The sequence below is a fragment of the Megalobrama amblycephala genome, linkage group LG16, assembly GCF_018812025.1.
Source record: "Megalobrama amblycephala isolate DHTTF-2021 linkage group LG16, ASM1881202v1, whole genome shotgun sequence".
In the NCBI taxonomy this organism is placed as follows: Eukaryota; Metazoa; Chordata; class Actinopteri; order Cypriniformes; family Xenocyprididae; genus Megalobrama; species Megalobrama amblycephala.
In genome coordinates this window covers 16846271-16872672 of record NC_063059.1, presented here as the reverse complement: position 1 = coordinate 16872672, position 26402 = coordinate 16846271, and the positions used below count along the sequence as shown (strand labels likewise).

Below are 26402 nucleotides of genomic sequence, written 5' to 3'. Positions count from 1 at the left end.
TGGCATGTGGCGGTTGGGTTGTTACTTCTGCAAGTGTAATCAAAGAGCATTCAACTCTTCTCTTGGTGTTCAACTTAAGGCTGGTAAAAAGGGATGTGAAAAGAGGAGGTTTGCTTTTCCACAGAAAGTACATGTCTGCACTACCACTCAAAAGTTTTTATACCCACAAATCCTAATGTTTCTCATTATGATAATATAAACTTCTCTAAAGGCTTTTGCTTAAAGGACTGGAATTAGTTTCGTAAACAAATTTGCCTATGTCCAAAAAAAAAAAAAAAAAAAAAAACAGAACAGAAAAAGAGCAGCCAACAAATGTCAAGCAACATCTTCAATACTGTTTAACCCATATCATGAATATTTAAATTACATAGTATATTTACAAGGGTGTAGATTTGGTTTGAATATTTTTATTTATTTATTTATTTAGTGGTATCTTACTTACTGTATAACCCACACATGCAAAGTTGATTGATTAATAATTAACATAATTCATTGTTTTGCATAGGATACACAGGAATTAAATATTTTATATTATGTAGGCATCTAGAACCTTTTCAGTTTGACAATTTCTACTTCAAAGCACCTTGGGTAGTCTAACTTCACTTAACATTTTCTTAAATCGAAAATGCCTATTTCCTACTGTTAACAGATAGGCTATTGTTTTCATTTCATCATGCTCTTAATGATTTATGTTATCTTTCTGGATATCAGAAAGCCAGTTTATTTTTTTTTTCTAATATTAGTCATCATTAGAACAGAACACATTTCATTAGAGAAAACTAGCTTGGCCCAAAATTCATGAAGGTCCAGAGTATAATGCTCTTGATTTTCTCTCATTACCATGCTTATAGGCCAATGTATGTCGATTAGAATTAAATAAAACAAGCTTCAGTCATGTTTCCATTAAACATGGAAAACACATTGATCGAAGTCCAGACATTACTTCTGCAAACGTTTATGACACAATGTGAAATATGCGAGGCTTCAATTAATTGTAGTGTTGCCACCATGTTGTGGAGATATTGTTTGTTTACCACTATGAAATCTTCTGCTCAAGTCATGCATATGAAGTTGGTTCCAAGGGATCGGCTTGATCATCTGCATTTTCAGAATCTGACTCGAACTGATACAGTAAAACCGATGATATTATCAGGGGGTACTTCGCTGGCAAAATGCTTTCAATAAAACTTGGCTGCTTATACAGTATAAGCAATAAAGAAATTGAAATCGTTGCTACCTGACTAAAACTTCAACACCCATAATGCACTGGGCATGTTGCGTCCAAGGCCACCTCCCACCATTCTGCTATGGATATGCTTAGCAAAGTCAAATAGCTACTTCTTAGCAAACTTTTAAAGGTGCCCTCGAATGAAAAATTGAATTTATCTCGGCATTGTTAAATAACAAGAGTTCAGTACATGGAAATGACGTACAGTGAGTCTCAAACTCCATTGTTTCCTCCTTTTTATATAAATCTCATTTGTTTAAAAGACCTCTGAAGAACAGTCGAATCTCAACATAACACCTACTGTTACGTAACAGTCGGGGTGTACGCTCCCAATATTTGCATATGCCAGCCCACGTTTCCAACATTATAAAAGGCATTAGACAAGGGCAGCCAGTATTAACGTCTGGATGTGCACAACCAAATCATCAGACTAGGTAAGCAAGCAAGAACAACAGCGAAAAATGGCAGATGGAGCAATAATAACTGACATGATCCATGATAACATGATATTTTTAGTGATATTTGTAAACTGTCTTTCTAAATGTTTCGTTAGCATGTTGCTAATGTGCTATTAAATGTGGTTAAAGTTACCATCGGTTATTACTGTATTCACGGAGACAAGAGAGCCGTTGCTATTTTCATTTTTAAACACTTGCAGTCTGTATAATTCATAAACACAACTTCATTCTTTATAAATCTCTCCAACAGAGTAGCATTAGCCGTTAGCCACGGAGCACTATCAAACTCATTCAAAATCAGAAGTAAACAATATAACAGTATACAATACTCACATAATCCGACGCATGCATGCCGCATGCATGCCGAACACTTTGTAAAGATCCATTTTGAGGGTTATATTAGCTGTGTAAACTTTGTTAAGGCACTGTTCAAGGCAAGCGCGAGCTCTGTGGGCGTGGACCACGGGATTTAAAGGGGCCGCAGCATAAAATCGGCGCGTTTATAATGATGACCCAAAATAGGCAGTTAAAAAAATTAATTAAAAAAAATCTATGGGGTATTTTGATCTGAAACTTCACAGACACATTCAGGGGACACCTTAGACTTATATTACATCTTTTAAAAACATAATCTTGGGCACCTTTAACCAAAATGGTGTCGTCTTTTTTCGACCTATTGCACCTATTGTTCCTTGGTGCAAGAATTCAAAAAGTTACCTTTGGTTTCCAGTGAAGGATCCAGTGCTTTGTATATGGAGAGAATGCCACGACAGAAAATCTAAAAAAAAAAAAACCTCTGTGTTTGTAGTCTACATTTTAAACTGGATGACCACAAACACAGTTCTTTAGGAAAAACTGAAAGAAACTGCCGATTAGTTCCCCCTGAAGCAAAACACCCTCACGTACAGGTTAGAAAGAAGTTGCCATAGTGTTCCATAATACTGTTTAAAGAATAGACAAAGTACGATACAATTTTCAGTGCTAAACCTACCCTTACACTAACTGTTCTGTTAATAACCCTCTGCGGATCCGACTGTATGTTGGCGGGGTTACAAAAAAGTATAATCTGTAGTTTTCGTGAAAACCCTGGAGCTGTTAAAGTTACACTTTAACTGTTTGTGTTTACAAAAGCTTTGGAATTTAAAGCTTGCGAATTATGCTAAGGGGCATTACATTTATGACTCGTGCTTGAGATGTTTGGCCAATCACAGCACACTGAGTCAGCTAGCTAATCAGAGCACTCTTGGGCTTTTCAGAAGGAGGGGCTTTGTAGAAATCAGTGCCTTTCAGACAGACTGCTAATAGAGGTGCTGCAATAATGTGCAGTATGTGAAATGAACAATATGTTTTTTGAACAATAAAGCATATTAACCTATTCTAGTACACCCAATAATCAAAATATTTAACTTTTAAAATGGCATCATACTGTTATTACCCGTTTAAAATAGTTATTTGCCCATTGTAATTGAAACATTGCCATGTTGAATTTATGTTGTCAAAAATAAAATGTCATTAAAAGGACAGTCATTTGAATTCTGGGTGAGGTACAAAGGTAATGGTGGTTTGGATACAACATGATATCTTGATTCTGTCCTTGTAGTCATGCATCAGAGGGTTAAAAAGCATCACAGATGCATATTTTGGTTACAGAATTTCCATACTTCTGTTTGTGCTTCCATTGTTACTATTAGTCTTTAAAATCTAGAAATTAGTCATAATGAACAAAAAGGTGTGTCCAAACGTTTTGTTCTGTGCTACTAGTGTACATTGAAAGCATCAGTGTGTTCATTTTTAATGCCTGGAAAGTTTACAGACTGTAGATGAGTGAGAGGAAGATAGAGAGTGAAGGATGACTAAAAGAGGAAAGACAATGAGAATCATTCTAATGAGGAAAAGCTCTTTATGCGGCACAAGCTAGTAGATTAATGTAAAGAGAAAATAAGAGCTTCTCAGAGTCACAGCACTGCAGAAAGTGAGACCATGTGAGAAAGATGAGGAAAATCCCACATGCCATTACACTTAGAGAACGGGGAGTCCCCTCTGCTTGAGTGCAGTTGGTTCTTCATGTTGTGAAAGAAGGAAAGAGAACACAGTGTAACTGAAAATGTAATAAAGCTGGGTATGCCAAATATATGGGCCACATATTATATTAATTAAATAAGTATATTGGAAGCTGCCACAGTTACAGAGTTTACATTGCCTCAAATGCAGTTATTATTATAACTATATATTATTATAAGAGCACCTGTTATTTACTTTAAATATAGATGGATAGAAGTTTAAAGAAACAGAAAAAGTAAATTGTGCACTGTAAAAAAAAAATCCGGACTTATTTATTCTTAGAGTATTGTGCCATTAGCTTAGCAACATGCTAACATCAAACATGCTAACATCAAACTTAAAAAAAATCAGTTGTGAATCGAGTCTCCCTTGTGGAGCCGCTATTAGTGTGTCTATAAAGAGACTTCCAGATTGATCACTTTTGAGATTCCATGACAGTTAGGATACTGCCTAAAGGTGCACTAACGCAGAATTTATGATTATGATTTAACACTTATCATTATTCAGCAAAATTTTGTGGGCAATATCTAGTCATGTTATATAGGAATCCACACAAATTAGGAAGTTTTAATTGAGGGGAAAAATAGTTCCAGACACAGATTTAGTTTGTGTTCAAGTTGGTCTCGCAAATTCGCCACATTGACAGAAATCTGCCCTATTTGCCCGCAAAATTTAATGTAAAAAGTCTGAAAAGTTTCAAAGATCAAAGTACTGTACACGAATAAATGGAGTTATTGTCTCAAAAGAAAGAACCGATTCTGAACTGCCTAAAATGAGTCATCAGTAATTCCAGTCTCACTTCCTACTCGAACCTACGTAGATGTGTAACAAATAAGCATAATATGGTTTCTGACCCTCAAACACTGGAGTTGTAGCTGAGGCCTTGAAGAGTTTGGTTTGTGTTGTCGACATGTCAAGAAGATGCTGTTTTCTGTGCTATGAAAGCACTTCAAAAGGATGAGGACTTGTGCTCGAATTGATACGGTAATACCAACGTCATCATTACTGTTCGTATCACTGTGTGTCAAGCATTGAGGAAGATCTGGAGCTGAAACTGAGATGATAAAGGGCGTTTCATTTCCAAAACATGATTTAAGTGGTCGACCAATAAGAACAGAGTAGACCAATCACAACAGACTGGGCCATCTGACCAATCAGAGCAGACTAGACCAATCACAACAGGGGCACGTTCAAGCTCACACTGGTGCGCAGCGTTTTGCTACGGTTAGCACAACAATATATAATATCATAGCACAACAACAGTGATCAGCAGTAATGATAAGCCTAATACTCACAATAAAAATAATAAGGCCGTATCTCATAACACAGTGTCGGAGAAGTGGATTATCCTTCATCTGAAATGTTTGTCTTTTCATCATGAAATGCAAGGCAAATGTTGGATCACAATAATTAGGAACCAGTTTCCACAAATCCCTTCACTCGATTGAGATGTTCTCTTTTATTCTGGACGGCAAGTGCAGTGACTATTATTGAGCATATTTTGCAGTATTAAACACGTATTTATACCGATTTCATCAGGCTCTGAAAATTCTTTAAAAAGAACACAAAGAATGGCCTTCTCAGCTGCCATAGTTGCAACTCTTGTGTCATCAGAACAGGGTGTTCAACGCACCAACGTTTCCGTTTAAAAAACGTTTTGTCGGGGCTGAACGCAGCCCAGATTGGGTCATCTGACCAATCAGAGCAGACTAGACCAATCACAACAGATTGGGCCATCTGACGAACCAAAGCAGAGTCGACTCTCGGAAAGTAGGGGATTAGGGAGATCGAATCCTTTATCGAGCCCTTTTAGACATTATAAGAAAAGAGGTGATGCTGCAGCAATGTTTATTATGAGAAAATTAAAGTGTTTTTTGACCTTGGATTCATGTATACATATTGCACAAGACCTCCAAAACAAATCAGGAGCCTTTAAATAGCATAATAGGGGTACCTTAAGTAAACTTCAAATAAAAAAAAAACTGTTTTAAAGCTGTAGATATGTAATAAATAAAGAATAAACAACATGTCCAGATTATCTTTACTATTATACACCTTGTCTTAATGCTTTTAGCTTTGCTGTCAAACATTGGTATTAATTCCTGTTGTACACCTTGTCAGTGTTGTAATGTTCCCTCCTGTCAGGCCTCATGATGTGGTAGCTGTTTATCCCATTGCTTTGAGTGATGTAACACACAGAGAGCCTTTGTAAAAATGCAAGCTGTGTGCCTCAAAGGCAGACGAAAGCAGCGGAAAAGTGTGATCTTACGATGATGTAAAATTCAAACACTCATGTTTTCCTGGAATGGCTGAGAGGGAGACTTACATGTTTTCATATTAACGAGACCATTATTTGAATCTTAGCCTACAAGACCACTCAACCAGAAAGAATCAGAGCAAATTACTTATAAATTAATTATTTAAACTCCATTCTTTTTTCTGTACCTCATTTGAACACCATTTTTTTTCCTTTTTTGTATGTACAGTACAGTTCAAAAGTTTGGAACCACTAAGATTTTTAATGTTTTTAAAAGAAGTTTCGTCTGCTCACCAAGGCTACATTTATTTAATTAAAAATACAGTAAAAACAGTAATATTGTGAAATATTATTACAATTTAAAATAACTGTTTTCTATTTGATTTTTCCAAAGTAATTTATTCCTGTGATGGCAAAGCTAATTTTCAGCATCATTACTCCAGTCTTCAGTGTCACATGATCCTTCAGAAATCATTCTAATATGTATCTGTCCAAGAAACATTTAATGTGTACATGTACAAAATATTTGTGTACAATATTTTTTTTCAGGATTATTTGATGAATAGAAAGTTCAAAAGAACAGTGTTTATCTGAAATCTAATCTTTTGTAACATTATAAATGTCTTTACTGCCACTTTTGATTGATTTAATGCTCCTGGAATAAAAGTATTCTTTCTTTAATTTCTTTTCAAAAAATAAAAATAAAAATTCTTACTGACCCCAAACTTTTGAACGGTAGTGTATAATGCTACAGAAGCTTTGTATTTCAGATAAATGCTGTTCTTTTGAACTTTCTATTCATCAAGGAATCCTGAAAAAAAAAAGTACGCAACTGTTTTCAACATTGAAAATAATCATAAATGTTTATTGAGCAGCAAATCAGCATATTAGAATGATTTCTGAAGGATCATGTGACACTGAAGACTGGAGTAACGATGCTGAATTCAGTGCATCACAGGAATAAATTACTTTGCAAATATATTTAAATAGTACACAGTTTTTTAAATTGTAATAATATTTCACAATATTACTGTTTTTTACTGTATTTTTAATTAAATAAATGTAGCCTTGGTGAGCAGATGAAACTTCTTTTAAAAACATTAAAAATCTTAGTGGTTCCAAACTTTTGAACTGTACTGTATATGGTCCATATTTTTCCTTTTACCTCATACATAATACATGAGTGTATGTCCTCATGACCCCAATGGGTTTGAACCTTGGCTAAACTCTCAGATATGTGCATCTAGAAAGCATGAATTAAATAAAATGGCATTATGTGCATCATGTGTCTACTAATAGTGTTCACTCTTTGACAAAGAATCTTTTTTAAGAGCGCTCCACTGTCAAAAAAGTTCAGCTGTAAAATTTCCTAGCACATGATTAGGGACCTTACAAAAATTATTGTGGTGGTACCATGAATAGTACTACCATGGTACTTTTCAAGCATGTCCGTAAAACCTGGAGAAAAGTGTCCATTTAGTATTCACATTCATCTCAATGGAAGTTACTCAGCTGGCTAACTGAACCTTGCTAACCAGTTAAACCTAGACGTAAACCTAAAATGTTGCCTGGAGTGGTTTATTGCTGTAATAAGTCATGATAATTAATTGTTTACAGTGTAAATTGTAATGCATTATCTGGGTATTTCACATAACCATATGCAATTTTGGTTTTTCTTTGTTATCTTCTTGCGCTAATTTACCCCCTTCTAAAAGGAAGACGATAATCTGACAGATGTTGTGTCTGGTGCTCTGGAGCAGTAGATTCAGCTGTCCCTGGAGTGGTTTTGGTGTTGGATCCTCTTTTGGCTGTGATTTGGTTGCTTGTTTTGCCAGTCAGAGAAACATAAGCTCAAGTAGGGCAGTCCTGTGGGAAACAAAGTGGTTCTCCCTTAAAAATAAAAAAATAAAAGTTAACTTAAAACTAAAAAAATGTCTTGATACCATAGAAAAACAGTTTTTAGTAAACTGTCAATGTATTGGTGCATTAAAGAATCCATCTATGTGAAAAGTACTTGCAGATAATATATTAATATTAATGAAATAACAGGCCACTTAAGTGTACTTCAAGACAGTACTATGTTGACAATGACTATGTATACTGACTGTGTCTTAACACACTTAAGCACTCTTTTAAAAAGTGCTCTTTGTTCACTGAGAATTTTTAATTTGAAGGGGCTATATGTAAGAATTTTCATACAATGGGCCTCATTCATGAATTTTTTTGTAAATTGTTCGTAAAGCTGCTCTGATGTCATTTTTTCGGATTCATGAAAATGTTTGTATTTTCAAAATGTTACTTGGTACGAAAGAAATGTACACCTGCTCCCTACCACGTGTAAATGGTGTGTAAGTCATTTGAACCTTCTGTGTTCTAATTTAGGCAAACTGATGACATTGCATTTTGTACCATAATAATATTAAACACGAGTTGATCTGCCCTTTTTTTATTTATTTATTTATTTTAACTGTTCAACTTCAGGTAATAGGCTTGTCACTGTTACTTTTAACCCAACCGTCCAATCACAGTGGAGGAGGGGCGGGACAAATACTATACTGACCAATCAGAAGTTAATATTGCTGGTTACGAACTAGTAACACATTACTGCCATGGATATTCTGTATCATAGCAACTAAAGAATCAGCTGGAAAAACTCAAAGCACTTTCAAGCACCACAGAACTGAATATTACAAATTCGCACAATTTGGGTAACAGGTAGGTCTAGGGGCGGGGTTAGGTATAGGTCATTAGTACGAATTCATACGACAACTCGGAAAAATACGACCGATTTAGCAAAAATCGTACAAATTCATATGAGTGAGGTTGTACGAATTCAAACAAATTACCCACCTCGTCAAATACGTACGAATTGCCATGAGATCGGGTTGTAATTTGCGTAGTTGTAACTCATGGGCAGGGATTATGCAAATTATGAATGAGCGTGCATGCGCGCCCTATTTACAAATGTTTGGAATTCATTAACATACACACGTTTAACTACCGAATCCGTTGTATACAAAAAGTTTGTGAATCCGGAGGAGAGTTTTCGTAAAGGTCTATTTTATGCACAAATTCCTCTGAATTTACTCGTATATTTACGAAAGTTTCTAAGGATCGGCCCTATAGGTTCGAGTTTACATCAATTAAAATGGAGTTATATTGTGGTTACACAGATTATACTGTGTGCAAGAGGTTTGGAGTGTTTAAAAAGATGAAACAGGCAACATTTGTAAAGTGAATAAATGAAATGTATTTCAAATAAACAAGGAGCTTAAAACAACACAATAAAACTACGTGTTCCCAAGAGCCTCTCTTCCAGTCAATGACACATGAAACAAATGCTTATTACAATGTTCAGGATAATGCCGAAAGAGCCATTCTGTACTGTAATGTCAATGTGTCATGCAAAGAAAAGGGATCAATTCAAACTATAGTCTCAAATATACTTTATAATCAAATTGTCACGTGGGTGGTTGTATAAGACAAAGATGTAAAGACAAAGATTTAGACAATCCACAGGATATTCGACATGAACAGAGCAGCACACAACATATCCATGAACTGACACCGGACAACTTAACTCAAACAGAACTGAGTATTACATTTAAAGCGAATGTATTGAAAATGTATTAAATTGCAACTTCATTATGTAATTACAAATATATTTAAATACATGACATAGATGCTTCAATTAAAATGACAAAGTATATTTTAGTTTACCATAAATTCTTGTCAGTAAAATAACCCCTGGTTTCACAGACAAGGCTGAAGTCTAGCCTCAGACTGAAATGCCTGTTTGAGCTGTTTTAACTGAAAGTAACTTGCACTGATATATCTTAAAATATGTGTCAGTGTCATAGTTTTGTCTCAAGATGCACGCCAGTAAGGTTTTTTTTTTTTAAAGCTACTTAAATGTCCTAATTGAACTGATGCCTAATCCTGGCTTAATCTAAACCCTGTGAAACCAGGCCTTAAATGTGTGCTACTTAAGTCCTACATAAGTAGGTTAAAAACACTCAAATTAGTTCAAAAGTTCAAATTAATTATACATTTTACCTATATTTATGGTTTAATATATATATTTTCATTTAATTGTAATTAACATGGCTACTTAAGTATCCTAATGTGAAACTGTACTTCTTTTTCATAAGGGCAGATATCAGTATGCTAATCTAAAGAAGATAACTTTTCTTTTTGTTAAAACAAATCACTTTAGTGTCTATATGTTAATAAGAAAATAAAACTGCAGGCCTAAAAGTGAACGTTTCCATAAGAAACGATGTATATATGCATGTATTCGCAGTGTGTATATAATAGCACAGTTTGTTCCAGTGTTTCTCATTCCACAAACTACACAAGATCTTTCTCAACTGACATGGTTTTGCTCAAAGATCACTGACCCAGACCTTCATGAGCCAGGTCTGTGGTTTATTTCTCAGGCTATGCACCCTGAAATAGAGCTTTCTGTACTCCCACTCCCAGTGTGAGCCCATAATTCCCACCCATCCCACCCATACTTATCCAAACATAGGGTTAAAATCATCTCTGATTTACTTGTCAAACATTGTGTGTCTTGTTTTGTTCAACACATTCTACTGTTTTAATTGGAACTGAATATTTTAACAAAATCGACTATAATAAGTTCATGTACATTCCTTATGCGACACATCTCATTTAAGTATTTTTTTTTAACAAATACAAATAAATGAGATAATTGTTTTTACTTAGATTAATATGGATGGCATATTCCAGAGATCTCCATTGTGATGTTCTTTTTCCAGTTCTTTATGGAAATTATGGATGCTTGTTTCCACCACAGAAACTTTTTATCTCACAATTATGACTATAACTTGTAATTGCGAGTTTATATCTCGCGATTCATACTTTTTTCTCAGAATTGTCAAATATAAACTTGCAATTGTGAGTTATAAAGTTTCAATTGCCAGATATAAACTCACAATTGCGAGAAAATAAGAATTGCAAGATAAAAATTAGGCTTAAAAAAAAATTACTTACTATTTTATTCTGTGACAAAAATAAGTTTCCATTAAAATCAACATGGGTGGGTTAAGAAAAAAAAAAAAATTCAACAAATTCTTGACCCTATTGTCCTTGTTGTGAAGTTTCCCCTTTTTCCAGTGGCTTTGTTTTCGAGGGACAGGAAAGAGTTAACAATTATGGGCGCCAAAATAATGAGTCAAGGGGTGGGTGGTCTCAGGGGAATTCTGCTTATCATGGGTGAAGAAAAGGAACTGCAGGAAATGGAGGGAAGTGGATTGGGGGGAAATACGTCTTCTTTCTGTGTGTGTAAGCACAAATGTTTGCCTTGGTATTCAGAAAGTGTGTGATATTAAGTGAAAGTGTGTGTTTTTGTGGCTGAAAGGAAGCGCAGTGAGTGGGGTCACCATGTGCTAGTTAAATAAAGAGTGTTATTAAAATGTGGAAAGTGTGTATATTTGGGAGATTTGTAAAGAATGTTGTGGGAGAGACGCGTTTCTGTTTGCAAAGCCTGGCAGAGGCACATTGAGAGAAAAGGGCAAGTGTGCGACTAGTTCTTGCCAAGAACAAGTGCTTACTCTTGTGTTTGAGGCTTTGAAGCATACTCATGACTAATGCGTTTATAAAAATGTTCTTCACTTTTCAATGAAACACTGATATATTCCTTGTGATGAGAAAGATATAGACTCCCCCAGGCAGTAAGTATGATGCTGGTCAGCTGTGTTTCTGATAAACTCAGAGTAACCCATCTTTGTTCTTTGATGCAAACAACAACTGTGTCCAGAATGTAATACTAAATATAATAGTAAAAATTATGTATTATGTATTGATGCCCATTTCCACCTAAAAGTAAAAAAGGTAATTGCAAATTTATATCTCACAATTGTGATTTTTTTTTCTCTCAGTTGCAACTTAATATCTTACAATTGTACGGAAGAGGATTAGGGCCAAGCAATAATAAAAAAAAATAAAACCATCTCGAGATTAAAGTTGTTAAATTTCGAGAAAAAAGTCGAGATAAAATGTTGAGAATAAACTCATTAAATTACGAGAAAAAAGTCGAGATAAAATGTTGAGAATAATGTCATTAAAATACAAGAAAAAAGTCGTTAAATTATGAGAACAAATTCGTAATTTAACGAATTTGTTCTCGTAATTTAACGACTTTTTTCTCATAATTTAATGAGTTTATTCTCAACATTTTATCTCGACTTTTTTCTCGAAATTTAACGACATTTTTCTCATAATTTAACGAATTTGTTCTCGTAATTTAACGACTTTTTATTCTCAACATTTTATCTCGACTTTTTTCTTGAAATTTAACTAGTTTTTTGTCGTAATTTAATGAGTTTATTCTCAACATTTTATCTCGACTTTTTTCTTGAAATTTAACGACATTTTTCTCATAATTTAACGAATTTGTTCTCGTAATTTAACGACTTTTTATTCTCAACATTTTATCTCGACTTTTTTCTTGAAATTTAACTCGTTTTTTCTCGTAATTTAATTAGTTTATTCTCAGCATTTTTTATCTCGACTTTTTTCTCGAAATTTAACAACATTTTTCTCATAATTTAACGAATTTGTTCTCGCAATTTAACGACTTTTTATTCTCAACATTTTATCTCGACTTTTTTCTTGAAATTTAACTAGTTTTTTTCGTAATTTAATGAGTTTATTCTCAGCATTTTATCTCAACCTTTTTCTCGAAATTTAACGAGTTTTTTCTCGAAATTTAACAACTTTAATCTCGAGATGATTTTATTTTTTTATTATTGCTTGGCCCTAATCCTCTTCCGTACAATTGCGATTATATATATGTAAGGGATAGTGTACATCCAGCCGGTTGTTATCGCAGAATAAACCACGACGGGGTGATCAGGATGCCGACGCGAAGCGGAGGGGTCTTGCATCAGCATGAAGGGTTTTATACTGCGATAACAACCGGCTGGATGTACAATTATTTATTTATTTATTTATTTATTTATTAGTTTATTTGACAGGGACAATGCAGTCAGACATAGCTACAAAGCAAAGTTTGCAGCCGATGTGATGCACATAGAGTTTATAGCGAGTGCTAATTTTCAACTCCCGTCCCTGGATGGGCCTTTCTACAATAACACATAATAAAACAATATTCAATTCTAAAAAGTACACAGTGCAATTTTACATATACAGAACTCACTCATTCTAAAAACGCATTCTAAAAAGTACACAGTGCAATTTTACATATTCAAAACTCACTCATTCACGCTCAGACATTTACAAATGGGTACAGTTTTGGTTTGTTTTCAGCCATGCCTTGAGCCTAGAGGTGAACATTTTAAACTCAGAAATGTTCTTAATCTCTGTGGGCAGTGAGTTCCACAGTTTACAAGCCCTATAAGAAAATGCTGATTGCCCAAAAGATGTTCTGTACTGTGGGATTTTACAGTTTTGGTTTAAGGAGCCTCTTGTTCCGCTTATTATCCTACTTATTACACGGCTACTTAATACTTAAATGTGCTCTAAATGATGTCACGTGTTTTTAGGCCAAAACATTTTTTGTCACATACAGCAAACATCTCCTCACTATCCGCTAGCTGCCTGTCCCCTGAACACACTGTAAAAAAAACTCGGTCTCTGTAGTCGCCACAAGCTCTGAAAATGGTAATAAAAACAAACTGGTGCAGCCTGGACCACGAATCATAATAAACATGCTCCAGCCAATAACCAACAAGAATGATTTTAAATGCGCGTTCATGACTGTTTCAGGAAGCACGGAGGGGAGGAGGAGGAGGAGGAGGAGGGTCTAGCTAGCCTCTGTTTTGTTTGACAACACTTCGAACGTCAACAGGAAGTCACTCCACTCAGGATCACTTAGAGCACCTTTAAGTAAATAATTAGACATGAAATATTGATCTAAGTTGAAATATTTTATTAGCTCTTTAACACAAAGCTTCCACGGAGAGAGCAGTTGCTAGCGCCGCAAGTTCAAACTACATGGACATTTAAGAGGTACGGTACATTCATACCACATAGGGTAGAATGGGGCAAAAGGCGCCTTCGGTATTATTTTTCTCTAATCCACTAGATGGCATAAAAACATGCCGCAGCACTTTCCTAAATATCCGCTATTCAAGATGCACGTGCAAATTTGTCTGATCCTTGACGTGATTGCGGGCAGCAATGCAAATTTGTTTCTGAGGTAGTTTGATCTAATATTTGATGTTTTTTAAAAAGTTGTTTATTTAATTTGCAAATGAGAATCTATTAAATGTTTATATTTTCAGACAAAGGTCTTCTTAATGATTTTCAGTTTTGTTCGAGGTAATTCAAGCAACAGTTTTTCAATAACAGAAGAATATGTAAAAGTATGGTATTTGGGGTAAAAACGCACCTGCTGGTGGGGCAAAAGGCATCATATTTAACATGATAATACATAGTTTGCTGACTTTTCCATTTGTTGATATGACATGGTTAGATTCAGATGACAAATATCATATATCAAATTGGGTATCCATCTTAGAGATAATACCCATATTTATAATGAAACAATCGTATTTAAAAAATATTATATTAATCATATAATAAAATATAATTTATTGTTACTACTATAAATATATAATAAATATTATGGGATTTCCTTCAATGCTTTCAGAATCTTTACTTTTTAAAGTAATTTTGTTTCTGTATTTTTTAAAATATATTTTTATATTAAAATAGGCCTATTTTATTGACAGTATATTTATTGAACAAAAATGAATTATTTTATTTATTAAAATAAACAGCAAATAGTACAAACTTTGCTAAAGTGATTCTTTTCAACAAGTATTAACCTAGACATTATTAAAAACATTATTTTAGCTCAAGTATTTGTATCAACACTGTGTGCCTTTTACACCATGCTGGGGAGCCTTTTACCCCATGTGTACCCTCATACATTTATAAGATTTTTAAACAAATTTAACCACTTTTATGATTTATTTTCACACAAAATCTGCTGCTCCATCAATGTTCAATACAAACATATATATTTTTCCTGTAATCATACACTTTGAGAGTAGTCAAAAGCACATTTTTTCTTAAGGTGTGCCTTTAGCCCCGTTGTACCCTATTACACGGCATTTCGCCACATAGATAATTATGGGAATAAGAAATATTGATCTGAGATGAAACTGATTTAAAATTGTACCTGTGTGTTATCTTATAATCCATTGCAGTGAACAAAACAATAGTCACAAAATGGCAGCAGATGCATTTGTATGAAATGAGAGAGCGAGTCTGTGATACCAGATGACATAATTAAATAACTGTACACAAAATATTGATTTTACTGCATTTTAATATTTTATTCAATGCATTTTGCACACACTTTATGTGCTCACCAAACGCAAAACTTCCACGTGGAAAAAATGTTCCTAGCAAGCATATAGCGCTGCAGACTTCAGTTATCCGGATGAGCCTGTGTTATCTGTTTTTAGAATAACATACGCTGGTGCGATTGACCAATCAGAATAAAGTATTCCACAGAGCTGTGTTAAACATATTATAGCAGCTCCTCAACAAACCATCCATACCGGCGTGATGAATACGATCCTCTACTGGATGGAACTGAAATAAATACTTTGAATGTTGCGATCCTATCGGTCTTATGATAGCTACCTGAATCATAACAAAGCACTGTTCGCCAGAAGAGAACTTGGGTTCCTTGCCGCTGTCGCCTTTGGCTTGCTTAGTTGGGGACACTTAATATTTGACTTGACATTTGATATTCAACAGTGCTTTGATCTGCCTGCATTGCCATACAAAATAATGTACCAGTTATCAATGTAAAGCTGCTTTGACACAATCTACATTGTAAAAAGCGCTATATAAATAAAGTTAACTTGACTATATCATTTTCTGACATTTATATCTCACAATTGTGACTTTATACCTCTCAATTAAGAATTTATCTCTCTTTCACAGTTGCGACTTTTTTTGTCATACTTGCGACTTTATATCTCTTAATTATGACTTAATTATAATTATTTCACAATCTATCTGTCTTTGATAGACCTTCAAAACATTCAAACTGTTAACTACTTTAAACTTCAAGCAAACTGAAATCCTTCAAACTTTAAGCTTTTAAAACTTTTTCAAACATTCTGGTCAGGCTTTCTCAAGCCAACTTCAAAGTTTGTCTTGACAAATTTTTTTTATTTTTTATATCAAGTTAAATACCTTTTCCCTGAATCTCCTGTGTATTTGCGTTCTCTGCGACCACATGTGACAATTTCTCACAATTGTGACTTTATATCTCACAATAGCCACTTTTCTCATAATTGCAACTTTGTCTTGCAGTTCCAACATTTTTTTTTTCTCATAATTGTGTCTACTGTATATCTTACAATTACAACTTTATATCTCAGTTGATACTTTATTTCTCATCATTTCCACTTTACTTCTCACATTTGGATTTGTATAACTTTTTGATTATATATTGAGAATAATCTAGTTAAATAATAGAAATCACAGCTAATTGTATTTTCAGAAACTACACACGGAATGCAAACCGCAGAAACTGAGCGGTAATGTGTTTTCTGCCAAACATCGCCAGCCTCTCCACCACCTAGTTTTGAAAGGCCTTTCATTTTCCACTTGCTTTTAAGTAAGAAAACATGTCTAGCAAAAACAAGCACATGCTGAATTTGGAGCCCATTATTGCATCATGCTCGTCTTATGTAATGGAGCTGAAAAAGATGGCCATGTGAAAAATGAGCAGTAGGGTGTGTGCTTCCCCCCGCAAGCTTCCTCGCTCGTGTTTGGTGGTCTGAGCTTCACTACAGGCCCTGTGGGATCCTGTGTCAATAAAGTGAGAGTACACTGTACATCAGAAAAGAACATCCAACAGCAACACCTTTAAATAAAACAAATGGTCTGAGGCTCTGCTTCTCTGTTTGCAGGAGGAAGCCGCAGTCAAGCCGTCAGTGGCTCAGCTGGCTGGAAGACTCAAAGGTCATGCACTGCCAATGCCAGGAAACATGGAGGTAGTGGAACATCTGACGTCTTTCTGTTTGTCTCTTATTGGTTGTTCCTAATCAAAATGATATTTGTTTTTATTCATATGTTGAATACAAATATTAAGTTTTGGCAAAAGGTTCAGAAACAACAATGTTTGCCAATGAAATTTCATAATTGAGATGGCCCCACTTTCAACCAGTGGTCATGTATTATAGCTTATGTTACTGAATTGCAGGTGAAATCTATGAGAAGACCTCCATGTTCTTTGGTGATAAACAACCAAAAAGATGAACATGAACAAGAACAGGTGCGCATGTAACTTTACTGACATATTGACACTTCTGGTTTTTGTATGTATACTACTGTATTTTACAGGGGTGAAATTTAGAAAGTGATTTTCTTCATGCCAGACTGTCAAGCGCAGTAATATGGCAATAGGAATTAAAGATAAATACAGGTGCTGGTCATATAATTAGAATATCATGAAAAAGTTAATTTTTTTATTGTAAATTATTTTAAAAAAAATGAAACTTTCATATATTCTAGATTCCCTACATGGAAAGTAAAACATTTCAAAAGTTTTTTTTTTTTTTTTAAATTTGTTGATTAGAGATACAGCTAATGAAAGTCCAAAATCCAGTATCTCAAAATATTAGAATATTTACATTTGAGTTTCATTAAATGACCATCCCTACAGTTTAAATTCTGGGTATCTCTTGTTCTTTGAAACCACACTAATGGAGAAGACAGCTGACTTGGCAATGGTCCAGGAGACAATCATTGACACCCTCCACAAAGAGAGTAAGTGACAGAAGGTCATTACTGAATGTGGTGGCTGTTTACAGAGTGATATATCAAAGCATATTGAATGCAAAGTTGACTGGAAGGAAGAAATTGGGTAGGCAAAGGTGCACAAGCAACAGGGATGACCGCAAGCTTGAGAATACTGTCAAGTATAGCCGATTCAAACACTTGGGAGAGCTTCACAATGAGTCAAATGAAGCCGGAGTCAGCGCATCAAGAGTCACCACACTCAGACATCTTCAAGAAAAGGACTACCAAGCCACTTCTGAAACAGAAACAACGTCAGAAGCATCTTACCTGGGCTAAGAAGAAAATAACTGGACCGTGATCAGTGGTCGAAAGTCCTCTTTTCAGATAAAAGTAAATTTTGCATTTCATGTTGAAATCATGGTCCCAGAGTCTGAAGGAAGACTGGAGAGGCACAGAATCTAAGCTGCTTGAAGTCTAGTGTGAAGTTTCTGAAGTCAGTAATGATTTGGAGGGGCCGTGACATCTGCTGGTGTTGGTCCATTGTGTTTTATCAAGTGCAAAGTCAATGCAGCCATCTTCCAGGAGATTTTGGAGCACTTTATGCTTCCATCTGCTGACAAGCTTTATGGAGATGCTGATTTCCTTTTCCAGCAGGACTTTAGCACCTGCCCACAGTGCAAAAACCACTTCCAAGTAGTTTTCTGACCATGATATTACTGTGCTTTATTGACCAGCCAACATGCCTGACCCCTGAATCTATGGGATATTTACAAGAGAAAGATGAGAAACAGTCGATCCAACAATATACAGATGATCTAAAGGCTCAATAGTGCCTCAGCAGTGCCACAGGCTGATCACTTCCATGCCACACTTCACTGATGCTGTAATTTGTGCTAGGAGCAAGTCATTTGCTGTAATATGTGCTGCCGACCAAGTGTTGAGTGCACAAATGAACATACTTTAAAGAACTTGAACTTTTCTGTTTTGCAAATCCATTTTTTGATTGATCTTAGGAAATATTCTAATATTTTGAGATACTGGATTTTGGACTTTCATGAGCTGTACGCTCTAATCGTCAAATTAAAAACTTTTGAAATGTTTTACTTTACATGTAGGGAATCTAGAATATATGAAAGTTTCATTTTTAAAAATAATTTACAATAAAAAAATTAACTTTTTGATGATATTCTAATTATATGACCAGCACCTGTATAGTAGATTTTTATCAGTACAAATTTTAATTATAAATACAGAACAGAACTTTCTTTTTTTGTTTTAAAGGGCCGTTACATGACATTGTTTTCAACGAACAATGGAAAACTTGTATGCATTTTGGCCGTTCATTTACACGACAATGGCGTTTTGGGAGCTTGAAAATGCACATTTTTGAAAACTCTTTTTAAAGTACAAGTTTTTGATAACGATACCATTATTGCCTCTGTGAAATACTACAAAAACGCCATATGTATTACGTGTTCAGTCTATTGGTGCGTAGTATTTCTTTACAAATTGACATCGCCAACTACTGGCCTGGCATGAATAATACAGCGTTTTTAGTTGTTTAGCTGATCCTTGTGAACAGGGTTCGTTTTGACAGTATTGTCATTTGTACGCAAAACCTTTCAAAAATGCAAAGGAAAAGCTTTTCAGTTTTTAGTCGGGTACAATGGGGCTAAAGGCACACCAGGGTAAAATCCGCATTTGACTTTATTCCCTTTTAAACCACTAGATGGCACAAAAATTCAGCTGAGCACTTTTCATAACAACCGCTTTTGATGATGCATGTGGAAATTTGGCTGATGCTCGACACGATCGTCAAGTTAATTCTGTGCTGATTTAATCTAATATTTGATGTTTTTTAAAATGTTGTAGATTTATGTAGGAAATGAGAATCGATAAAATTATTGTCTATATTTTGAGACAAAGTCTTCTTAAGGTTTTTCAGTGTTGTTCAAGTTAATTAAAGCAAAAGTTTTTCAATAAGTTGTGTGTCCACCTTAGAGATAATCATAATGAAACCATCATATTTTAAAATGTGATATTATTAATCATATCATATAATAAAACATTTATTTGTTTCTACTGTAAAGTTATATTAAATTATGGGATCTCATTAAATGCTTTCAGAATCTTTACTTTTTTAAATAATTTTATTTTTGTATTTTTTTAAAATGAACATTTAATGACAGTATTTATTGAACAAAAATTAATTATTTTATTTATCAAAATAAACTGAAAATAGTACAAACTTTGTTAAAGTGATTGTTTTGAACATGTATTACCTTAGACATTATTAAAAACATATTACTTTAGCTAAAGTATTTGTATCAATACTTTGTGCCTTTTCCCCCATGCTGATGAGCCTTTTACCTTGTGTGTGGGGTAACAGGCCCACCTTGCCACAATGCCACCTCATATATTTATAAGATTTTTAAACAAACAAAACACTTTGATGATCTACAAAATCTGTTGCTCCATTGTTCAATAAAAACACACACACACACACACACACACACACACACATATATATATATATATATATATATATATATATATATATATATATATATATATATATATAATTGTCTTGTAAATGAATGGCCAAAATTCATAAAAAGTTTTATGTTTTTAGTTGGAAACGGTGTCGTGTATATGCCCTTAGTAATTGATTAATGTTAATATACCTTTATTCCAGATTTATAGTAGTGAATGTAAAATGGTCTCATCCAATGATTTTTAAATAACTGAATTTTCTGGTACAGAAGTCGTCCAATTGTCCTCATCCTCCTAAGATCAAGATAAAGAGTTCACCCTTCATAGAAAAACTTCAGGTGAGACCTATCTGCTTGATTATCCATTTCATACAAGGTCTTAGTTTCAGCCAGCTGTTCGCACAAGTTTATGATTAGCTTTTGAAAAATGCCATCTTAGCAGCATTGTAAGGCTGCTTATCAATTTCACGTATCATTTCCGAAGTCAGCTTTCATATAGGAAGTCTGTGGCATCATAAAGCTATTTGCTGAAATATATAGTTTCTTGCACACATTTACTTATAACTACTAGGTGGTATACAGTGTATAGCGTGCAGTTTACAGTAAACGATATTCCATTGCAAACAAAGCCAAGGTTTTTATGCAACTCTTCTGCCCCCTAGAGTTTAAAATGTACTTCTGCAAGGCCAATACTTGTAACTAAACCCCACACAGCATCTCTCTTGAGAGGTATCCAATTAGTTTGACCTGTCATTGGTCGTGGAATACATCTGCTCATGAAAGGGACGGGTCCACACGGTCTCCTCCTATTGGCTCAGACAAGGAATCTAATGAGATAATGGCTTAGCCACTGCAGCTGAGTGCTGAGCTGTACTAGGCTGCACTTGCAGCCATCAGGCAGTCATGGGACAAAAAGGTTGCCGTTTCTCTCTCTTCCTGTTCTCTCCTGTACAGGTAGGAGATATTAATTTTGGATGAGGCTTTTTTATTTTACAATGCAAGAGGAACTTGAGCCTTTTTTTGTTTTTGTGGTGTTTTAAGTTGCTGTTTATTGAGGTGTATATATATCCATTTCACTTCAGTCATACGGATAATAACCTGATAAATCACCGGATCATTAAGATTTCGATCATTTGTTTGTTAGTTTGTTGAGGTATGCTGATTTATTTTAGGGAGCACCAGCGGAATATAAACTAGTCCTAATCTGTGTCCGATAGCCTAAGAGGTCAAACATGGGTAAGACACAGTATCTGTGAGTCAAGATGAAGATGATTGAAGGAACTTAAAGGAAGGAAGATACCACTATTAATAGTCTGATGAATGTATTATATATATATATATATATATATATATATATATATATATATATATATATATATATATATATATATATACATATTCAATAACATGCTATTTTTGTATCATTTATATATTATATTTTTTGTTTATATTTTGAATAAAATGTTATTTTTATATTTTCTGTTTTCACTTTATTTTTTAAAGTTTTAGTAATTTTGTTTTGTGCTTTTGTCATTTTTATTAGTTTTTTTTTAACATGTCTATATAGTTTTTTTATTAATTTGTATTTATTAGTTTAGTTTATTTTGTTTATTTAGTTATTTTTGTACTTCAGGTTAAACTGAACAAAAAAAGTGAATTGTTGCCTTAGCAACTACCTGAAATAAGTTTAAGCTTTTTTTTTCTTTTTACACATCAGTTTTTTTTTGTTTTTTTTTTTACATCAATTACTTGTACAGTATGTCTTTAACAAAACACTGCCAAACATAATTAATAAGCAAGGGAATTGTTCATATAATTCCCACAATTTTATGTACGTTTCATCTAGTTGCATTATGTTTAGATCTGCATTATATCATCCTCTTCTCTCTAGATATCAGCCTTTAAAAACCCATATCATTTGACCACTAGTTTTGTCTCTATTAAAGAATATTTTGCAGGATCTTTAAAACATTCTTTTCTTCTCTCTTGCAGGCCAATCTTGCTCTCTCTCCAACTGTCCTGCTCTCCCCACCCAAAAGTCCAGAGTCTAAACAGCCACCGACTGCCTCCTGTCCCATCAGTCCCTGCAGCTCCGTGAGCTCCACCCTGCAGCCCACTCAGCTGTCCTGTGAAGATGAGGCACCGGTTAGCTTCGAGCAGCCGGTCGAGGGCACGCCGCTGCCCAACATCAACAAGGTCAACTAGCTTAATGTTAGCGTATCTCACTTTCAAGTGCAACAAAATACACTTTAAATGGTTTTCTTCACTCTTGTTTGGGAACTTACCTGCAATGTGACACAAACCTGTCCTTCAGAATGAACATTGGTTCAGATACATTCAGTACAAAATATTTACACCAAGTAAACCATGGCTGACAAAAATTCCTTACTTCAGAACAGTAGAAAAAGTATGGTGCCCCTAAAGGAACGCAGTGAAAAGTTGTGTGAGAAAAAGCACATTTTCTCAAGGGAATGCAATACTTTTGCGAGAGAATGCAAAGTTGCATGGGGAAACAATAGTTTTGTGAGAAAACACAAAGTTTCATGGGGAACACAATAATTTTGCAAGAGAACGCAAATAATATGCGAGAAAAAAACATTTTCTCAAGGGAACGCAATACTTTTGCGAGAGAATGCAAAGTTGCATGGGAACACATTACTTTTGCAAGAGAACTCAAATGTTGTGCGAGAAAATGCACATTTTCTCAAGGGAACGCAATACTTTTGCAAGAAAACGTTAAGCTTCATGAGGAACACAATGCTTTTGCAGAAAACGCAAAGTTGCATGGGGTAATACAATTATTTTGCAAGAGAACGCAAATGTTGCGTGAGAAAAAGCACATTTTCTCAAGGGAACGCAATACTTTTGCGAGAAAACGCTAAGCATCATGGGGAACGTAATACTTTTGCGAGAGAACACAAAGTGTTATGGGGGATGCTATACTTTTGTGAAAAATACAAATGTTGTATGAGAAAATGCACATTTTCTCAAGGAATGCAATATTTTTGCGAGAAAACTCAAAGTTTCATGTTAAAGCAATACTTTTGTGAGAGGACGCAAATGTTGTGTGAGCAAACGCACATTTTCTCTAGGGGAACACAATAATTTGGCGAGAAAACGCACGCAAAGTTTTCCTCCAATCTCATTTTTTCCATCAAATTATAAGAATTTGAATTACAATCATACTGTGAACGCAAAGTTTCATGGGGGAACGTGGTACTTTTGCGGGAAAACACAAAGTGTCATGGGGATGCAATACTTTTGCAAGAGAGCGGAAAATTAAACTTTTTCCTCCCATCTCAATTTTTGTTTTCCATCACTATTTAAATGATCAGTATATGAATTTAAAACATACTGTGACAGGATTAGGATTGCATCAGTAAATAATTACTGGTACTTTTCAAGGCTGTAATCACATATACGGTATATGACTGTGAGTGATAAATTAAGTTTAACTGGTTATTGAAAATTTGTTGCGGACTAATGTGAATGGCAAAACCTGATCTCTTGAAAGTTCAGCAGTAACCTTTTACAGGCTTGCTGTTTCTCAGAGAATCTCTGATGTGTGCAGAACGAGATGTGATGAGATCAGCACGAAGGTGCACATCCCTTTGCGTGCAGCCAGTATTGTGGGCTTAAGCTCTGAGTAAGCCTATAGAGACTGTCCATGCACTGCCCGAGGACATAACAACAAACTGTAATCCAATCAGGCCACTTCTGCATCTCTCCCTCTGTATCTCTCCTGGGTGCATTGACAAAACGTTATCAAAATTATTCCAGTTTGCATAGATCCGTGGACACAACAAATTTTTCTTTATTATGTGGACCAGTAAAGTAATTTGGCATATATCATTTTTTTTTTTTTAAGACCAAGCTTTTGCACACATACACACTCAAACACGCAAACCTATAGACTAAACACATAAATGAACGTGAAGAATGCATTAAAGGTATTCGGTTTTTAGTAGGAAAGGTGTCATTTAAGCGGCCCCTAAAGTAATAATTAACAATTTTTACAACGGAAGTGATTCAATCAGAAACCAACTTTAGCTCGATAAGAATTTTCCTATTGTCACTGTGAAGCTGCTTTGAAACAATATGTATTGTGAAAGCGCTATATATAAGTGCATGTGACACTGAAGCCTGGAGTAATGATGCTGAAAATTTAGCTGTGATCACAGGAATAAATTACATTTTGAAATATACAATAGAATCCAGTTACTTTAAATTGCAATAATATTTCACAGTATTACTTTTTTTTTACTTTATATTTGATCTAATAAATACAGCCTTGGTGAGATCTTGAAAGAGACTACTTTCAAAACATTCAAAAAACCTTAAAGGTGCCCTAGATTCAAAAATTGAATTTACCTCGGCATAGTTAAATAACAAGAGTTTAGTACATGGAAAAGACATACAGTGAGTCTCAAACTCCATTGTTTCCTCCTTCTTATATAAATCTCATTTGTTTAAAAGACCTCCAAAGAACAGGCGAATCTCAACATAACACCGACTGTTACGTAACAGTCGGGATCATTAATATGTATGCCCCCAATATTTGCAAATGCCAGCCCATGATCGAGGCATTAGACAAGGGCAGGCAGTATTAACGTCTGGATCTGTGCACAGCTGAATCATCAGACTAGGTAAGCAAGCAAGGACAATAGCGAAAAATGGCAGATGGAGCAATAATAACTGACATGATCCATGATAACATGATATTTTTAGTGATATTTGTAAATTGTCTTTCTAAATGTTTCGTTAGCATGTTGCTAATGTACTGTTAAATGTGGTTACAGTTACCATCGTTTCTTACTGTATTCACGGAGACAAGAGCCGTCGCTATTTTCATTTTTAAACACTTGCAGTCTGTATAATTCATAAACACAACTTCATTCTTTATAAATCTCTCCAACAGTGTAGCATTAGCCGTTAGCCACGGAGCACTATCAAACTCATTCAGAATCAATGTAAACATCAAAATAAACACTGTACTTACGTGATTAGACATGCTGCATGATGAACACTTTGTAAAGATCCATTTTGAGAGTTATATTAGCTGTTTGAACTTTTTTTTATGTTGTTTAAGGCAAGCGCGAGCTCTTGGGGTGTGGAGCACGAGAATTAAAGGGCCACACACCCTGAATCAGCTCATTTCTAATTATGCCCCAAAATAGGCAGTTAAAAAAATTAATTTAAATAAATCTATGGGGTATTTTGAGCTGAAACTTCACAGACACATTCAGGGGACACCTTAGACTTATATTACATCTTTTAAAAAAAAGTTCTAGGGCACCTTTAATGTTTACTGTACGGTACTCTACATGCAGTGAAGATAATCAATGTAAGCGTTGCCTGAACCAAATTTTTGTGTGGCTATTATTAATATGTTTCAATGAAAATGAAAAGAGGCAGATTGGTGTTTTATAACATGTTTTGTATAACATGTTGCTGGCGGTTATACATAAACGTACAGAGATAACCGGAGTAGCCAGAGCGAGCCGAGTGATGTTATCAAGATTGCTACTGCTGCATTTTGCAGATAATGTAGAATTACCAAACTCTGCGTACTTGGTATTTAGAAAGGCCCCACTCACTTGTTCACCGCTCATTTTCGTCAGCTGTAAACTCCTTGTAAACTAATTTTCTATACGTGATTATTTTGTTTTATATATAACTATGTCTTGAAATGTGTTTTGATAAATGTTTCTATCTTTTATTTCCCCTATTCGTTGTATTTTATTTGTATGTTCTTGGAAAGCACTTTGAGATGCAACTTTTAAAGTTTATTATTATTATTATTATTATTATTATTATTTTAAATGCATGTTTCGGGGCTTCTTTCGGGAGACTAGCATAAATTGACCCATAGCAAAGCACCATCTGCTGTTTTGGAAGAGGAAGTTGCACAACTGCATTTGTGAGAAAATCTGCCTGCACATATTTGTGAGAAAATCAAGCCAAGAGATCTCATAAAGAGGCAAGTGTCTTACGATCATAACAGACAGGTGTGTGTTTGTATGCACTTGGTTTGTTATTTGTTCAAAGATTACATGCCATTTGTAGGATGGTTTGTATTTATTTGTGAAATATGATGTAGGCTCATTTATTTATATTTGTAAAACACAATACATATATCTGTTACTCCT

The 26402-nt window shown here is 34.7% G+C and overlaps 1 protein-coding gene across 2 annotated transcripts in view; it reads left to right on the top strand.

Annotated features, from left to right (window-relative positions):
- Nucleotides 1–26402, top strand: part of zgc:153184 (uncharacterized protein LOC751652 homolog) — a 30771-nt gene that overhangs the window by 1094 nt on the left and 3275 nt on the right. For both annotated transcript variants that reach the window (XM_048160448.1, XM_048160447.1), the window contains 4 exons: nt 16930–17013; nt 17223–17294; nt 20524–20592; nt 22246–22449. In XM_048160448.1, the coding sequence (XP_048016405.1) occupies nt 16930–17013; nt 17223–17294; nt 20524–20592; nt 22246–22449 (429 nt within the window). The remainder of the gene's footprint in view (nt 1–16929; nt 17014–17222; nt 17295–20523; nt 20593–22245; nt 22450–26402) is intronic.